Below are 19,400 nucleotides of genomic sequence, written 5' to 3'. Positions count from 1 at the left end.
TTATAGGAATAAAAAGCATTTCTCCCCATTGTACAACTTAATATGTTAGATTGACATCCCAGGACCTCAATGGCACCAACAATTGCATTCATAATTCCAAAGGAGACCATTGAAAAAAATTGCCATTTTTCAGTATCCATTCGTCACTGGCCAAAGAAATGTTGACAACTATGTAATGATTCTATTCATTACACGACTTTTTTGAGGTTTTATTTGAATAAGAAATGAATTACAAATTTTTCGTTTTTTGATTTAATTACAACAATTACAATCAATCCAAAAATTAGTGTATCCATCGGCCACTGAAGTAATGACGAAGTGTCAATTGACCAATGCCGCATTTGAACATCCGGTTTTGAGGCTTATTTAGAGTTAAATCCCTTTGATAAGGAGCAATTATTGATTTATATTTCCGTTAGTTTCCGTGAATTTCCGGATTATGTAAATCAAGTAGGCCACGTTACATTATATGGTAAACGTTCAAGAATGCAGAAGTTGACTTTACAACTCTCAAGAATACAGTGGTCGAACTTACATCTTTCACGAATGCAAAGTCAAGAAGACATAGTTGATATTGTCAATAATGCAAAGTTAAGAATTCATTTTCGTAAAGGAAAGTTTGAATGGTGTCTGATGTGAAATAAAGTTTGAAAAGTAAACTATCAATATCTCTACTTTGTAATTAGTACAGTGACTTTTTGATTTTAGGAAGGCTTATTTTGTAATTGTGTAATGTTGAAATATGTCTTTGTAAAGTCGAGGCCTTGTTTTCAAGTTTGACTTTGTAAATACTTCTGGCAACGATCAACCTCCATAAATTCTATCGTATCGTAATGTCTAAGCAAGATATGTTTGACGATTGGTGTTTCGAAGATAAATAAATCATCACTTACCAGTTTTAGAAGGATGTACCCTATCTTTGGAGCTCTTTTCATTTGGACTAGTTGTGGTTCCATCTAAAATTAAATTTTACAACGTGTAGCTTACAACAGGCACTGTTCTATGTAGCTATCCTATAAAGTTCTGTCGTCCTACACAATACACAATATTACGAGTAGGCCTATTAGTTTTAATCAAGCATCCTATGTCCTGTGTACAGTTTCATCCTAGGTCTAAAATAAAGGGTTTCTTTTCCTACCTTTTAACGGCCTTGAGGAATAACCCTTTACAATTACTTTAATAATGTCCACTACTATACATTTAACTTCAGATTTTGCCATGCTTTGGGCGAAATTTTGATTAACAAAATTGTCTTGCTTGTACGGATTTTTATTATCTCAACTACGTTAATTATTATATTCTCCTACCGTTGACGATAAATTTAAAAGACATGAAAGGAGAACTACATGTTTATGGAGAGGACAATGCCGTGAAACTCTCAAATGCCGTGTTGTTTATAAAAAGCTAAATCCAGCTATGTGCGACGCCTAAAAAATAACATCAAAAGCGCAGGATACTATGATTAGCCTACTGATATTTTTCTGTGATATGAAATCCTGATTTCATGATTTAAGATAATAGATACAAAGACTCTTTTGAGTCCGTTTCATTTGGAATAGTTATGATTTCAACTAAAATGAAATTTTACATCGTGTAGCTTACAACAGGCACAGTTCTACGCTTACGTAGCTATCCTAGATAGATCAGTTGTATGTTATATTATATTTATTGTTTTGGTAAAAATATGTCATTAATATCCTACACAATATAGAAAATTACAACTAGGTCTATTGTTCAATTCTATATTCAAAGAATGCTCTCTACTCCTATGTCCGATTACATAGTTTATTTTCTGTTGCCTTTTTATTGCCTTGACAAACAACTCTTTAAAAACACCTTTCATCGTGTGACTTACCTTCAGCGCTTGTTGTTGATGTGTAACTTCTTAAACAACTAGGCCCGTCTCCAGTAACGGTATGCTCTTCGTAACCAGGTTTACATTTGCAAACCTTGTCAGATACAGATGAACATTCTGATTCTATAACGGCGTTTTGATGGCATTCAAGGTAAGTACACCCTGCGCAGTTGTGAGCAACGTTGGTACTGCTACTGAAGGTACCACGAGGACATGGTTCACAAGTTACTCCTTGTGTATCGCTACATGGTGTTTTTACATGTTCTCCAGGGCCACATTCACATGCTGGAAAACAAAGTCAGAGTAGCCTATATGTTTACTTTATAGTTACGATAAAATCCTTACTAATTTGAAATTTTGATTTCGCAGCTTATGAAGCTTAATATCGTTGCTCAAATTATCGTTTTTGTACCCTGACGTTAACTAGACCGAAATATCTTCCTCTATTTCACCCTCTGATAGCTAATTAGACAGTTGATTAGAAGCTGATGTATCGGTCTAGGTGGTAGGGAATTTCATTCCCAACAGTAAATAGAGTCTCTATATCAATCTAATAATGCTGGCCTGCTAAAAGTATCCTCTTTGCACAGCGCAAAGTGTTGTTCGTTTCATTGGTCCAACCAGGAGAGGAAAAGTAAAAAGTAAAACTCCATTTCATATCGATTATATACAGAGATCTCATCTAATCAGCAAACTTTCATTAAAACACATACAATGTAGTCTATACGACCTTTGGCAGAACGAAAAGATTCGTCGATGCATAACTATAGAATATGAGAAGCCACAGGGGAGAAAAAAAAGAAAGGGATTACCTAGATAAGCATTTTAAGCAGATTGTAATAAAATGGTTTATCTAAGAACAATAACTCTTACCTATTTCATCAGACCGGCGGAATCTGACTTGATCCTGTAATAAAAATACCCTTGGACGTTTATAACATTTATCTGGTTATAATATATACATGTATGTTCAACCAAGGACTGCTGTAACGCGATCCTATCTTATTTTGGTAACAAAAAAGATCAGATCTGTACATTTTGTACGGTTTTCGAAAATTGGAGAGAGCTGAATACTATACAATACAATAATAACATTGATTGGTTTGAGTGATATGGTGAAAGAAAAAGACTTCTACTAAAGGCCTGTCGCAATGATGTTATTTTTAACCAATTAAAGCGTGTCATATAGAACCCATTTCTTGATAGTAATAAAAAGGAATTGTGAGAAAGCGAACCCCGTGGAGTCTGTCATAGTTCTCTACTTTAGGTTTCCATGAATCTGAGGCTATAGTTCTTACTGTACGACCCCACCAATGTGCTTGCGACCCTGCAATACTTTGAGTGTGTGCTAGCGACCAGTGATTTGAAGACCGGGGCTTTAAAGGCCCCATTAAAAGTTTATTATCGACTTACGTGAATATTTGGAGTAGAGATTATACTGGTAGTACATACAATAACCAATAACGTTATCAGCTTGATTATTTTATTCATTTTGTCGTCTGAAAAATACAATGAAACATGATAATTGTTGCACAAACCGGACTGTTAAAGGTCTTTATCCTCGAAGCAGCTGAGCTTTCATGTTTTGTACCAGAAACATATGCCTCTATTCCAGTCTGTGATAGCTATTTTGAAAGTTGTCGACAGACATACAAGGCCCTGTTTTATGAGCAATTGTCAGCACCACCGAAAGTGCGTTTTGTTAAAACTATTTCTTTAAATCGGATCCGCCAAACCGAGATATATGCGGAAATATGAATATTTTTGTAGTTATTCAATCATAATCCCCCTACACCAATTATGTCACGTCTGCGGTTCCATCAAAGTTTTTATGTTTATTAACGAAACTGATCTCTCGTCGAACGTTAAAGATCCCTCCAGTTTTCTCATCGCCCTTTTCCTCACTTTCCCACCCTTGTCCCCACACTGCAAAATATTAAAATGGCCCTATTATTTTTTTTTAGTTGTAACAGTTTGTATTACTGACACTAAGATTATGCATATGCCATTGTTGACATAACGGAAGTACTAACAACCGAAAGTGGTGGAAACGATTTTTACTGTGCAGAATTATTTGACTTGCCGACGGTCTACAATGTATCAATTTCAAAATGGCAACCGACATAGCAATTTTCGATTAATTGCAGCAAAAACAAGTATCGAATGAATTATGGAAAATGTTCAACTGCTATAATTTGAATTATGATAAAGGAAACCCGAGCTTTTATGCGGATATGCAGAGCATTTTTACGCTAGAGTTCTGCAACATATAGTTGCGATTACTTATGTACTAAGCGCAACTCAAACTCAAACTTAAAACGTGATTACATGTGTCCGTATACGATGATTCCGCAAAACCAAAGTCAATGTTTGAAGGAGAAGAAAAGTCCCCCCATCCCCACAGTAATGATGTCATAAAGGGGATTCCCCCCTTTTGGCACCTTGCCAGATATCCATAGTCGCCAGGAGACGAAAAAAAAAATTGGTCACAAACCCATCCGTTGCGCTTACGGTGTTGAGTTTGATTTGGGGGAAGGGAGGGTTTGATTCTCTCAAATGTAGCCTAAAGGCCTATGGTGGAACAGATACTTCATTTTGAAATTGGGATTAAGGCTCCTGATGCTGGGGTTTCTTCTGTTCTGATTCTGATCTGAAATCAGAAATAATAACTCGCCCGATGGGGCGATGGGTATCTATTATGTACTGATTGTTTATAGTTTACTATGAACAATATTATCATTTAAGTTCTTATTTTTTGAATATGCAACTATCATTTTCTGCTTATAGACATGGGGATTTTCTCTTGAAGGCTCTTATAATGGGCATGAACTATCTTGCTTGCTCGATTGCTGGTTGTATTAAACGGGACAACAAAGGGTGCTATGCATACATTATGGTGAATATTTAATCCTATAGGTCTTGCTGTATTCAATGTCTCAATCCAATATGTTTCCCTAGATTGACGGAATTTGGTAGTTTCATCTGTGGGCAAGTCAACTTCTATGCGCTCAATTTGGATTAGGGTGAGATCGTCTATTGAATGGTCGTCGAGGTTGAATTGATTAGAAACAGACTTGTCTTTCTTTAATCTGATATCCGACCTATGAGCATTAAAACGAGTTCGTAAATTATTCTTAGGATCTCCTACATATTGTTTGAGGAATTTCTTACATGAAATTAAATATATTACATTCAAATGTTCACATATTAGATGTTCCTGGATCGGGTACCTTTTATTCGTAGAGTTACTTAAAAAATAATGAATTTCTGGTATAAAGGGACATGTTTTGCATCTATTGGAAAAACAAGGAGCTCTCCTTAAACCTGGAGGTACTTCGGCATAAAGCCTGTTTTTAGTTGCTATCTGTGCTAAAGTGGAATTTTTTTTGTTTCGTAAAAATCATTTAGAGTACCCACACTCTTTCAGTTTGGAGAAGACAGTCGTACAGGCTAGGTTGAAGATCTTGTGCAAATTCGGTGAAATCGTAAAACTTACGTAATGAATGACAGACATTATTTACCGGAACTACGTCAATATTGTCACGTGATCACGTGATCCTGGTAATTCAAATATAAGAGGTTGGTCGTTCAGCACTAGGAGTATTTTGTTAACAAAGACAATGAAAACTAAACATCCGTCAGATATGTATTCAAGATGATAATAAAATGTATCATTAGATAACCAATAGTCACAATATAGCATTAAATGCATAAGGATTACCGAATGACATGTCCTCAAACTCAACACCTTCGTAAGCGCAACGGATGGCTCTCGGCTACGGACAGCTGGGGGAATCCCCTTTATGACATCATTACTGTGGGGTACTTTCCTCTTCTACGTTTGATCCAATACCACTCGATTTCCTTTATACATGGACGGTTTTGTGGAATCATCATAGTAGTAGAGAGACTACTTGGTGAATAGAAAATTATGGAAGCCGTCTGCGGCCATATTCTCGCCTTTTCTTCGCTTTCTCGCTTTCTCGCCTTTTTCCTCGCTTTCTCGCCTTTTTCCTCGCCTTTTTTCATTCATCTTTATCAGTGCACATTTTTTTTTTCAAATTGTTGATTTAATTGAATTAATGAAAAATTAAAAAAAAAACTCTCGAGAGCGAGAAAGCGAGGAAAAAGGCAAGAAAGCGAGGAAAAAGCCTCCCCGGATGGACGAACATAAAATAAATCGTTCCGAAAAGAAAGCTGGTCGTTCCAATAAATAAGTAATTATAATGTGATAGGGTGCATTTTTAACCAAACTTGGTATTTTATATAATTGTTGTCTGGTTTTATAATGCATCTGTATGTTTTAAAGAGCACATAATTACTAAATATTGGCCTTACTAACATTAACTATTGTCCTCTCTAACCTCTTAACTTAAACTGGTCTCACTGGACAATGGCTGAACTGTCTTTAGGGTAGTCAGTCCAGTGAGTTGCTGGTGAGTTTTCATCATTTTTAAATCAGTTGGACCTTGGATACCAAACAAATGGTTTCTTTCAATTTTCTACCAAGTTCTACCAACTTTTCTTCAGGTATGTGTGTTTGGGTTATTATCTAGGATAGTTGTAGTATTTGGGTGACTATATTTTGATAGTAAGAAGAGTGATTGTGGTAATGTTCTAGCTATGCATAGCATCTGGCAGCCATATTGAATATTTCTCTGTTTCACCATTTAAGATACCTCCTTTTACTTTTTATAATAATAATCCTTTATTTAATTACAGCTGTATCTAATAATATGGTTAAGATAATAGCAGTTGTTTGATAAACACCCCATCTTTGGGTTAGTATTCATGTTTATATATTTATTCTCTGTATATATTATCCATATTAATTCATCATAAGGTTCTATAGAATTCATGTAATTAAGTTCATTCAGAGACAGTTTTTATCGGAGTCAACCCCCAGCGAGCTAGCCCGAAAACAAGGCGACAAATAGAAATAGCATAAAATAAATAAAAAATAATGAAGATAAATTGTGTTAATATACTTCAAAATTGTTTAATTCAAATAATCATACTCATACCTACTTTAATATTGTTTGAATAAAAGATCCCTTACGTTATGGCAAACTGTTGATCATTAGGTAAAGAGCCCTGAATTATTTAAAGTTATAAATAGATTATGACATAAATGAATCAAATCGAGATTCGTCAACCTGTTTACAGTTATGTGGAAGGTAACTCGACATCTGAATTAACTGAGAATTTGCACGATGTCTCGGTTAGAGTATGTCCATCATTTCATCAAAAATAGAGCCAGAAATGGTTATGTCCTTTTTTCGACAATTTTGACACCTTTCTAGCAAACTTCTGACTTTGGGCCCACGAAATAGAGGTTGTGTATAGCTTTCAAATGGAATTGATATAAAATGGAGGCTGTTAAAAAGATTTTGTAACACAGTTGCTGTATGAATCCATGCTGAATCAGGATTAAACACAGTTGAAATATCCACATATCCGAATTCTAAGTCCTACTACCCACTGAACCTCACTGTCATAGTTTTCCATTTAGATTAGAATATTGCCTTTCTTTTCTTTAGTAAGAAAAAAACTTCTTTAACGACTAAGATCAGTGTGATCAAATATTGGAATGAGGATTGTAAATCTTGATGATGGGTCTTCCTTGATAATCTATCCTTATCCCTCTTAAATAACAAAATATAACGTTACTGGTTGTTAAAGAATGAAGTCAGTTAGTAGGCTATAGATAAGTATAAATTTAACCTACCCTTATATAAATCATATCCAAAAATCAGTGATTGTCCAGTCAAACACAATATTAACACATAACACTAAACACCTTAGAACAACATTCACATAGAATTGATTAAAACGAGAAAATCATAAAACCATAAATATGTGCATCTATTATGATATATGATATATTAAATATATCTATTTAAACGAAATACTAGAGCCACACGTGGCACAGAGTGGGACTTTGCAAATGTAGTAAAATGCAAAAGACCCTGAAAAAATCAACCTTCTACGATAATTAGATCAAGCGTAAGAACAGTCTAAAGTTGAGAAAGCAAAGTCCCACAAAAAAAAGAATGGACATTTCGATAACAAACTGGGACTTTGCTGAAAGCACAATTATTTCGTTTAAACGAAATAAACGAAATATTAGAGCCACACGTGGCACAGAGTGGGACTTTGCAAATGTAGTAAAATGCAAAAGACCCTGAAAAAATCAACCTTCTACGATAATTAGATCAAGCGTAAGAACAGTCTAAAGTTGAGAAAGCAAAGTCCCACAAAAAAAAGAATGGACATTTCGATAACAAACTGGGACTTTGCTGAAAGCACAATTATTTCGTTTAAACGAAATAAACGAAATATTATTTCGTTTAAACGAAATAAATGATGTTATTTCGTTTAAACGAATTAAATAAATAAATATGTTTACAATTGCGCCTTAGGGGCTCCGTAGAATATACTAAAATAGACTCGATAATATAATTATTAAAACCTTTGCTGGTGATAGTAATTCTGAAGACTATAAAACATAATTATATTCAATACCCAAATCAAAAACCTACTAAAGGCACAACTTGACGTTATACATAATTAGCAAGGCAGAGACTTTATTATTCGGGTTTATTCAACTAAATTTCAAGTTATTTTTCATTTTTCCCAATTACACGCTTCACTGATTGTCATGGAGCCCTTACTCATGTGTGATTGTTTTAGTTTAATAATTTTTGTTTATATTGTTATTTACTTGTTCATGTACATTTAGAATCATGTAGAAACGGTTGGAAATATTATGAAACTTCTAGAAACAATCGGACACGTCCAGTAAACTATTTTAAACTTCAGTTAGAAACTCTAGAAACTTATAGCAACTTCTAGATAGAATAAGTACAATATAGAATGTTCTGTAACTGTGACTCCTAGATAAATCTGGAATTTGGAATGTTCTAAAAATATATATAGAAGTATAAATAGACAAACAAAAGAGACTAAGTGACATACACCAGAAGAAGAGGCGAAGAGAAACAATCTCAAATACAGACCATTAGAGTCTATGAAGTGTTGTCAATAATTCTAAAGCCCAACGCAGACGAGGAACATTTTAAGCGAACAATCGTAAAAATTTTGTTGTGATCATTTTTTTCACGGTCTGTGGATTACAGAAACACGAACAAAAATGTTCGTGAGAATTGTTCGTGAAATCAAACATTTTTAAAATTAATCGTCTCCCGAACAATTCTTTGTTCGCCGTCTGCGTTAACGACGAACATTACCGCCGAACATTTATCGACAAAAGACCAATCAGCGATCGAAGCCAGACCACATGACGCTCAAAATGGCGACGTCCAGTGAATCCACCAACACAAAATTTTGGACTTTTGGAGAAGGAGCAGATTTTAGTAGATATGTGGTCGCAATCTACCCCAATATTGTGTTGAACCCATCATTGTCAACCCGAAAATATCGCCGATACATTGCTGGGTCGTCAGCAGACAGCTCCTGTACAAGGTTGCCGAACACACCCTGCTCTTTACGACGTTGAATCCAGGTATACGGACCCAAATGCTCCTATTTCGCCGTCTACGTTAATAAAATAGCTAACGCAATTTTACATTTTCTTCTGGACGTCGCCATTTTGAGGTCATGTGATTTTCCGTGGCACTGGCGTATTGTTTGAGCTAAATGTTCGTCGTCTGCGGAATTATATTTGTCGTCTGCGGATAACGGTAAACAAATATATTTGTTCGATGTTTTTGTTCGTCGACAGAAATGTTCCTCGTCTGCGTTGGGCTTAAGAGTGGATTGTGAAATAGTGGACTGGTTGATTAACAGTAGAAGACGAAATTATAAGGAGATTCCAGAGTGGATCCGAGAAAGTAATTTAAGAACAATCAAAACCTTTGAGAAAGAATATTTGTAATTAGTTAGTTTTAACAAGTTAATGAATTGTTAAATCGTATGAACTAATTAATCCCTGTCTTAGCCTTGGTGTACTGCCTGATAGCGACTTGTTACGGGGTTTGACAAAAAGCAGATTGTAACACTGATTCCATTATCTTTTTTATATTCACCAAGTAGTCCCTCTACTACTACTCATCGTCAGGGTACATGTAAATTCGCTTTGAGTTCTATCTTCAGTTTAGTTTCGAGAAAAGGAGGGTTCTCCCAAATGTATAGGCCTATTTAAAAGATAAGTCTCAACTGGTAGAAATGATTTCCTTTGACTTTCGTAAAGCTTTCGGTTACGTTAATCAAACTCTCCTACAAAAGTTAACACTTTACCCTTTTTTTAGACAGAACTCTAAATCCAGTAAATGTAGTAATAACTCATTTTTCAAATGTATATCTTCCGGTCTTTCACAAGGATCTGTGTTAGAACCTTTGCTTTTTAATCTTTTTGTTAACGATAAATTTATCTTGTAATTGTGATTTATTTGTTAATAAGCTCACGTGGTATCCTTCATTCAGTCAAACAGGTTATTTGTCATACACGACGACACGTGTAATTTGTGTTGAAACGTAATATTTTATTACAGAGGTATGTTTATTCCATAATGATATTGTCTTGTGTTTGTGATATGTAGCCTACTCCTCACTTCCAAATGTTGTTCAAGTATTATGCCATACACCTTGTTATTGCCAAAAGTCATACAGTTCAGTAGGCAGTTATTGAAAGCTGCATAATGGTGTGACCCAACACTCAAGTTACGACGTTGTTTAATTCACAAAATATGAGTTGTTGCGATATTGTTAAATGTAATTCATGCGTTCATGTAATTCATCTTGAAAGATTTCACCTAATCTATAAAATTCGTGGGAAAATTTAGTAGCCTACACTAGTGTGAAAGCTGAGTTTGCTTATCATTTAGTTGTGTGATACCTTAGCCCCGATTCAGTGCCCGCTTCAACAAAATCCGCGGGACATATGCTTCACATAGAAAAGTAAAACTATACTTGGTTAACTCGCAGTTATTAGTTCCCACAAATTTTTCATAGCTTTAGAAAGTTCCGGCATCAAAGTACCAAACTCTTTGATTGCGGTGTATGGCCACCATTTTCTCGTAGTGATAAGGTTTTCTTGGAAAAGGCTTCGAGATATTTAGTTCAACCATAGAACTATAATATTTACAGTTCTTGGTGCAACCATAGAGTCATATACATCTATGGGTGCAACAAAATAATGAGAGGCGTCGGAATATGGGCAATTGTCATGGTTGCGTATAATTAGGTCACGAAGTCACAGACCGTAAATAAAACAGTCAATAAGTTGCTTGTTTCATTCTTGTTTTGAGCGGAATGTTTGGCGATTTTACATGAATTAAGGATATGAAAGTGCTCTTTTGTGTTCAAATATACATTAATATGCAGTATCTTTATCTAGTGGGAAAATCCAGCGTAATTTCCTTATATCCAAGGTTATCTTCAAAAAGGCGTAAAGGAAAGGGATAAACACAGCCTAGCCTAGATAATCTGAGATAATCGAATGTCCCATGCCATAATTATAATAGGCTATGTTAAAATCACGTGACGGTCCCTACATATCAAATATGTAATTATAAGAAATCTTTATGATAAATGAAATTTGAAAGAAGGTATTATAAGAAAAATAAAAAGAAACAAAAGACTAAAAAGGTTGGCCTAATCATAATCTGTATGAAAATTACAAAACATTGTTTTTCAAGCTTATTCATTAATTAAAAACAAGCAAGAGAATTGTTTTTTTAAAAAAAAAAATAGCAACACCATTCAAATACAGGCTATATTGATATAACAAATGTAACATAAAACATATTTTTCAAGATATGGGCCAATAGTATCATTGATAAGCTTATGTTTCATATGATTTATATATAGGCCTTATACTCATATGAATTTTGAAATATATATATACGGCTAAATAGCATAAATGTTACCAATTTTTGCATGGAATGCAGTTTGTAAAAATTAAATGAGCAGAATTTGTGGAAAAAATTAAAAAGGAATTAACATTGCATGTTGCACACTGAATCGTATCGATGTCTTCCGCAGATATTCTGCCAAGCGGGGGAAGAGTGCATGCTCTCACAATCTTGCCTTTTCTATCAGTATGTCCAGCGTTTCCTAGAATCATCTCAACTTATCATGGAATATCTCGACCTTGACTTTGATTCTTTTCAAACTGGAATTGGCCAATACTTAGCAACATATAACACAGTGGGGCATGTGTTCACCTTTGTCTTCGATAAATGAGAATCACAACTCAAGAAAATTATGCTGATAAAGTCGCTTCTTGGGTGCCATTCTAACCGACCCGCGACGGCAGAATAGAGGAGCTACGGATGATAAACGGCCTACAATGAAATAACCACACAACATCGAGTGACCATGACCTCTTCCGGGAAGGTAATTTTCTGGGAAAGTGAATCATCTCTGGACCAGCATCAAACAAAAATTTCCCACGGGTGGAACGCGTCACCCAGGTTGAAAACCCAGGATGTAAGCATACTACATGAGATTAGACATGTATGAGATGAGTAACTGCTTAAACGATGAGATTCATTTTGTCATCACACACATATGTATTAATACTGTATATTGCTTTTATATAATTCTCAATCATGGCTCTGCGACATGTTGAATACGTTACGTCATTAATTGCATATAGAGAAAGCCTTGAAGAGAGTCGTTCGAGGACCGATGCATGTTGTTCTGAATTTTATCAGAGACGAAGTGAAGCTTCCAATCTTCAATATTTATTTTCAAATATGGAATTTAGTATTGCAGAAATTAGTAATTTAGTAGTCAACTGAAAATATAAATGAAAATCTTCGATTACAATTTGAGTTTAGGCTTTGGCCTGAGCGTACATAGTTTACAAAGCAAATTTATTAAATTTACATTAACGATGGGTTTCGTTATTATTTAGTGTCGAATTAAGCAACATTTTGGATTAATTGGTGTTTCTAATGAATTATCATGTATTCTTAATCAGATCATAATGTTCTTATTGCATTTGATATGAGTTTTTATCAATCATAAATATCCATGTATGTACAGTCTGGATGAACAAAAAAGACTTTTTGACTGTTCTTGATCGGTCACTCCTTTGAATTCTGCTGGTAATTCTCTTCTAATTTAGCTAATTATGAATTAATTTTTGACATGTGAGACAAAATGTCATTTTTCCAAGTCATTATAACACCTCTACTTTCTATTCATATAAGTTATTAGCAAATCTACTCAATCTAATAGTGGGAACTTTGAATGGGCTAATAATTGGCTTGGTCGCTCTATTTTAAAGGTTTTTTCCGAGGCGAGGAATAAAAGATATATCTAATTATATGGATGACAATAAATAATTGTTTTTAGTAAATCTTTTTCAGAACATATAAAAACTCCCGAAGAGTTATTGACGAGACTTCATTAACAGCTCGTAGAACTAAATGTTTGTTTGGTTTCAAGAAAGCAAAGTAGAAAGTATAGTAAATGCTTCTGTTCCATTAAAAAAGAAAGGATTAGGAAGTTTCTTGGGTTTAGCAAGTTATTATAGAAAGTTTGTACCCAATTTTGCTACAATTGCACCATTAACCCATTTAACTCGGAAAGGTAAGCCAAACAAACTAAAGCTTGGAGCAGAACAAGAAAAGCTTTTAAAGAATTAAAACATATTTTAGCATTCTCCTGTTATGCTTAGTTTACCGGATATTAGTAAGTCCGCTTCCGATGTAGGTATTGGCACTGCATTGCTACAAGAATTTGAAGGGGCAAACGTGCAATCGAGGGGGGCCATTTAGCAAAGCACCTTGACAGACGATGTCAGGAAACGGTCTTTCACGGAGTATTTTAGATTCAGATTATTTTTGTTAAAACACACAAGTTATAATACGTTACATTTTTATTGCCGCTTTAGTTTAAACGTAGTCGGGTATGTTTTATGGCAAAATGTTGAACAAATACGTCCAAGTTAATTTTCTGGGGACGCTTCCTGTTGAAGGCAAGAAGAACAAGATTGCGCTGGCGAAGCTGAGTCATAGATCGTCGTTGTGGTGAGTCAACGCGAGTAAGAGTTGAAAAGCTGCTTTCAGAGTGTGTGAGTCGAAGTAGTGTCGGAACCATCAAGCAATTTGTCTTTTTTGATCAAATATTTATCCATTTTTCCTACTTTGGGTTGTTTGATTCATATGAATAAAATTTAGGATAATATATGTCTATTGGTTAATATTTATAATCAACCAATCAAATCTTTTGAATTTTGAGACGGGACAATCCAGTATCAGACCAAATATTTTTTTACCAATGACGTTTTACTGCAGACTTTTTATGATTTTCAACGAACTCAATTGTATCAAATTGTCTATTCTAATGTAATTATTTAAAATGTTATGAAAAGCTATGATGTCTGGTTTCATCCTCAGCTAAGTATAAACAGAAAGATATTTAAAAACAGTTCTTAAAGTGATACTACGTTTTAGAATTAACATAAAATTGAAGAATTTTAAACTTGGCGAATAAGAGCCAGTAGATATACCCTGTGTCATAAATAACATAACAGGATCCTTATATTATCCGATAAATCCAAAAAACTTAGTAATTGATATGCAATTAGCTATTGAAAAACTCTTAATATCATGATTAAGCGTTTTTCAATAATTACTTAGTTTTATGAATTTTCCAATTTTCCAGATTTTATAGGGATTCTGTTGTAACTTTATGACACCAGGTAAACTGATGAATATATACTCATATTGACCATTTCGAGAACTTAAATTTTATGTTCATTCTAAAGCCCCCCCTTGGCTACGGGCCTGATACTGCAAGAGCTTTATTTACAGCTTCTCTTTTTTAAATTTTTGATTGGGTTCATCCTTAGGTGAATATAAACAATTTCACCAAGTTTAATCTAAATCAGTCGAAAATTTGTCTTCTGAGGTGTTTAGGAGCTAAATACTGAACGCGTTTTTAAGAACAAGGGCAATAACAAATATTTTTCGATTTTTGCTTTTTAATAGGGTTCGTTAACATCTGTCGAGAATTGTGCCTTGATCGGGATTTCAAGGGCAATAACTTATTAAATACTTTTTAGATTTTCTTTTTAACATCTAAAGATGTACATCATTAGGAAATAATGAACAATTTCACCATGTTTCGACAAAATCCGTCAAAAATTGTGCCTTTTAGACAAGCTAAAACGTTTTCAAGAACAAGGACAATAACTCATAGAATACATTTCATTTTGTCTGCTTTTAAATAGAGTTCATCATTAGGTGATAACAAACAACGACACCAAATTTTATCAAAATCCATCAAGAAACCAATTCTTTATCAGTGTAGGTGTCTAAAATTTGGGTTCGATCTCTTAAATACCCACTCCCTTCTAATTAGTCGTCGATCGATATCTACTAAAAATATGTTGGCAGCCATTTTCTAACGCTGAATCTAACGATAAGTCGCGTGAAAATAAACTTACGCCTGCTTTTAGTTGACGTAGGATTTAGGCAACATATTTACGTGTGTTAAAAATACGTCTTTTAGTGAAATACAAATTTACCTACATATATACTTACGTAAATATTTATACTTACGTACCTTAGTGAAACGGGGGCCAGCTCTCTATCGTGTCTACAACAAATGTTCACGAATAAGGGCAATAACTCATTAAAAAAATTTTATATTTGTCTGATTTTCAATAGGGTCTTTCCCTATTGTCAAAATCCAACAGCTCTCTTTTGTGTCCCACAACAGACAGACAGTACTACTGGCAACACCAGGATATTGTTACTGCACTACTGGCTACGACAGGATAGTGTTACTCTACTCCTGACAACACCAGGATATTGTTACTCTATTAGCAACCAGGACATTGTTACTCTACTAGCAACACCTGGATATTGTTACTGTACTTCTGGCACCGACAGAATATTGTTACTGTACTACTGGCAACACCAGTATATTGTTACTGTACTACTGGCAACACCAGGATATTGTTACTTTACTACTGGCAACCCCAGTATATTGTTACTCTACTACTGGCAACCCCAGTATATTGTTACTCTACTACTGGCAACACCGGGATATTGTTACTCTACTACTGGCAACACCAGTATATTGTTACTGTACTACTGGCAACACCAGTATATTGTTACTGTACTACTGGCAACACCAGTATATTGTTACTGTACTACTGGCAACACCGGGATATTGTTACTCTACTACTGGCAACACTAGTATATTGTTACTGTACTACTGTTAACACCAGGATATTGTTACTTTACTAGCATACTGGCAACACCAGGATATTGTTACTGTATCAATAGGCAACGACAGGATATTGTTACTCTACTACTGGTAACACCAGGATATTGTTACTTTACTACTGGCAACCCCAGGATATTGTTACTCTACTACTGGCAACACCAGGATATTGTTACTTTACTACTGGCAACACCAGGATATTGTTACTTTACTACTGGCAACACCAGGATATTGTTACTTTACTACTGGCAACCCCAGGGTATTGTTACTGCACTCCTGGCAGCGACAGGATATTGTTATTTTTGCAACATTTGTTAATTCAAGGGCGTTCTTCGAAGAATAAGAAGTGTTTTATTTTGCAAATGGATCATATTCATAAGGAGTTTCTTCCCTTTTCGCTGAATATCCTGGTATAATATCGCATCATCACAACTGTATAGCTTGATTACAAGGTTTACTTTCCTTCAGTAAATCACTAAAAACAAATGTGCAAGTTGTTTTCTTCTGAATAATGTTACAAAGTTTACACTCTTACTGAAGTACAAAGAGTGCTTACAAAATGCCCTTGACAATAACAATAAAGATCTTGATAAAAACAATTTTATAAAGAACAATTTCGTGCCCTTTATATTCTGATTATAAGGATTGACAACCAATAACATTCAATAGCCACTGTAGCCTCGGTCAATTACAATGTAATGTAAAGATTTACACAGAGGGACGTGATGATAGAGGCTACTCAAACGGTGATCCAAAAACACGTGATCATGTTCAAATTTTGTTTTGATGACCTCATCAAATGACGTCATTGACCTTATCTCAGATTACCTTATAGGTGTGTAAACGCAATTGATTACTCCAGAAATATATATAACTGACTTATTCATTCAGTTTGTCTTGTGATCAATTGCGTTTACAAACCAACAAGGCTGTGCAGACCAACGTTTAATTCTTAAATAACGAATGATCACGTATTTCCGAGATTATCACAAAATCATATTTGGCTCAAAAATGAAGAATTATAAATCAGTAGTGATGTCCTAGCCTACGGGGTATGTAATGACTGTGAAATGGACAGATTTACCTTTTTCCATACTTTACGCCATTCATTCTTAAGTCTCAAAAACGGGAATTTTTTAGCTAAGCCATTCGGTTAGTGTTCAAAGCCATGGTCGTAAGTAGGGTCATTTTGCTATTAGACAAAAATTCTATTGCCTTCCATTACAAGGATTTTGGTAAATCACCTTTACTACAAAGGTCAATATAAGCCATGTATTTAGCGGATGTAATATTTATATTTTAAGTTTTTCTTACAAAATATGTTCTTTTATTCGTCAAATTCAGCCTTAGTTGCCTTGATGAAGTTACGGCCCTGACAGCCCACCATCGAAATTGGAGCCATCAATCCATGTGTGTCCAGAATTATGACATGTTTTGAATGTTAAAATGAAAACACGCCATGAAAAGACATATATAGAAATAGTGATTAAAATTTCTAGTTTGAAGTAGTTATAAAGGAATTGTGCGATGTTCGTACATTTCTAGTACTTCTGAAGACTATTTAAATATATTCAAGATTTAAATCACCCCCCCCCCCTCCCCCCATAAATGGCGTACCTGTACCTTTAAGAGACATAGATTCTGGTGGAATCGTTACAACTCTTACCTTTTGTATTAAGAATTAGTTAGATTCGAGTTTTCAAAAATCTGTTTAAATCCTAGTCGATATATTAACTTTAGAAGAATAAGAATTGTAAAATAATATTGATATGAGACTCTATCACACAACACTTCTGTTCTCCTGTACATAAGACAGGTTCTTAAAACGACATGAACTCGTAGCACAGTTAATAACTATGCAAATTAGGTCATGTATTCATGCACCATGTAAACAACATGGCATTCTTTGAAGTAGATGACTATGTTAGAATTGAAGGTAAAGGGATGAAATTGTTTCAAAAACATAATTATGATTAAAAGTTTCAATTAAGTAATCAGATGATTTTTTTTACCAAGATCTATTATGTTACGCGCAAGGACATTTTGTATAAAGATGTTAAAAGGCTGGCAACTCTTTTGATAAATTTCATATGACATAAGCACTCGTTTAAGATCCTCTATTAAACAAATGAAAAGGATTAGGACAGTTAAAAAAATACAGCGGTGTACATGTAAATAACAACCAATTGTAAGAACCAGTACAATGTTTTCGAATTATTTCCTGATGTAATTTAGTTATTTCAGTTGGTCTGATTTGACTGAATATGTATACAAGTTTCGCTGTAGGATTGTGTAGTTATTTTAGTTGGTAGTTATTGTAGTTGGTTTAATTTGACAGTAAAAACCATCTCTCTGTAATATCACCCAGTAATTAAAGTTGATTTGATTTGACAGTGAACAAGATTTTCTCTGAGATTATTTAGTTATCCAAATTGGTCTTATTTGACAGTAAACAAGATTTTCTATGACGTCATTTAGTTATTATGGATGGTCTGATTTGACAGTACACAAGATTCTCCCTGAGATTATTTAGTTTTGATAGTTGGTCTGATTTGACAGTACACAAGATTCTCTCCGACATCATTTAGTTTTGATAGTTGGTCTGATTTGACAGTAAACAATATTCTCTCCGACATCATTTAGTTTTGATAGTTGGTCTGATTTGACAGTACACAAGATTCTCTCCGACATCATTTAGTTTTGATAGTTGGTCTGATTTCTACTGTTGCTCTTTATCTTTAAACAAGAATAATAATTTTATCAGTTACCTCCCTTGAACTATGAAATTTCATCAGGCTTGTCACTATTGTTGTTTTTACCCTGCACCCTTGATACTATTCATTTTGAAACACTTATTGATTTATGATTCATATACTTCCTCACGTAAAAAAACATACGTATGATAGAAATACTTGAAATTTGAAATCTTTATTGTGGGACTTTGCTTTCAGCAAAGTCCCAGTTTGTTATCGAAATGTCAATTCTTTTTTTTTTTTTTTTTTTTTTTTTCGTTTCGTCCACACCTTCCTGAGCTTAGACTACAATAGTTGCAGCAACCATTCAACATTCACGAACCTTAGATATAGGCGACGATGTGCATAAATATATTTTGGATCTTTTTTGCAAAACCGGAAGTGCCACAGTTCAATATATGCAAGAATAGATAATCGGCTCTAGAAGTCGTATTTTTCGGTCGATTTTCTTTGGGTTTGCATTTTTGGAATCTACTGGCAAAATCTGAAAGAATAGCAGTTTCAAAATTTCAAAATTCGAAAATTTGTCGCAGACATTTTTTTTGCCAAATTTTGCATTTTTTTCATTTTTTTTGCTTTTGTCT

The 19,400-nt window shown here is 34.4% G+C and overlaps 1 protein-coding gene across 1 annotated transcript; it reads right to left on the bottom strand.

The window, feature by feature from the left end:
- Positions 1–1,826: 1,826 nt before the first annotated feature.
- On the bottom strand, positions 1,827–2,135 carry LOTGIDRAFT_115295 (hypothetical protein; the record flags this gene model as incomplete). Its single annotated transcript, XM_009054170.1, has 1 exon — positions 1,827–2,135. A coding segment is annotated over one exon (309 nt), but the record flags the coding sequence as incomplete, so codon positions are not given.
- Between the last annotated feature and the right edge of the window lie 17,265 nt (positions 2,136–19,400).

The sequence above is a fragment of the Lottia gigantea genome (genome assembly GCF_000327385.1).
Source record: "Lottia gigantea unplaced genomic scaffold LOTGIsca_21, whole genome shotgun sequence".
NCBI classification, from domain to species: Eukaryota; Metazoa; Mollusca; class Gastropoda; family Lottiidae; genus Lottia; species Lottia gigantea.
This window is presented reverse-complemented; position numbering and strand designations above follow the sequence as displayed.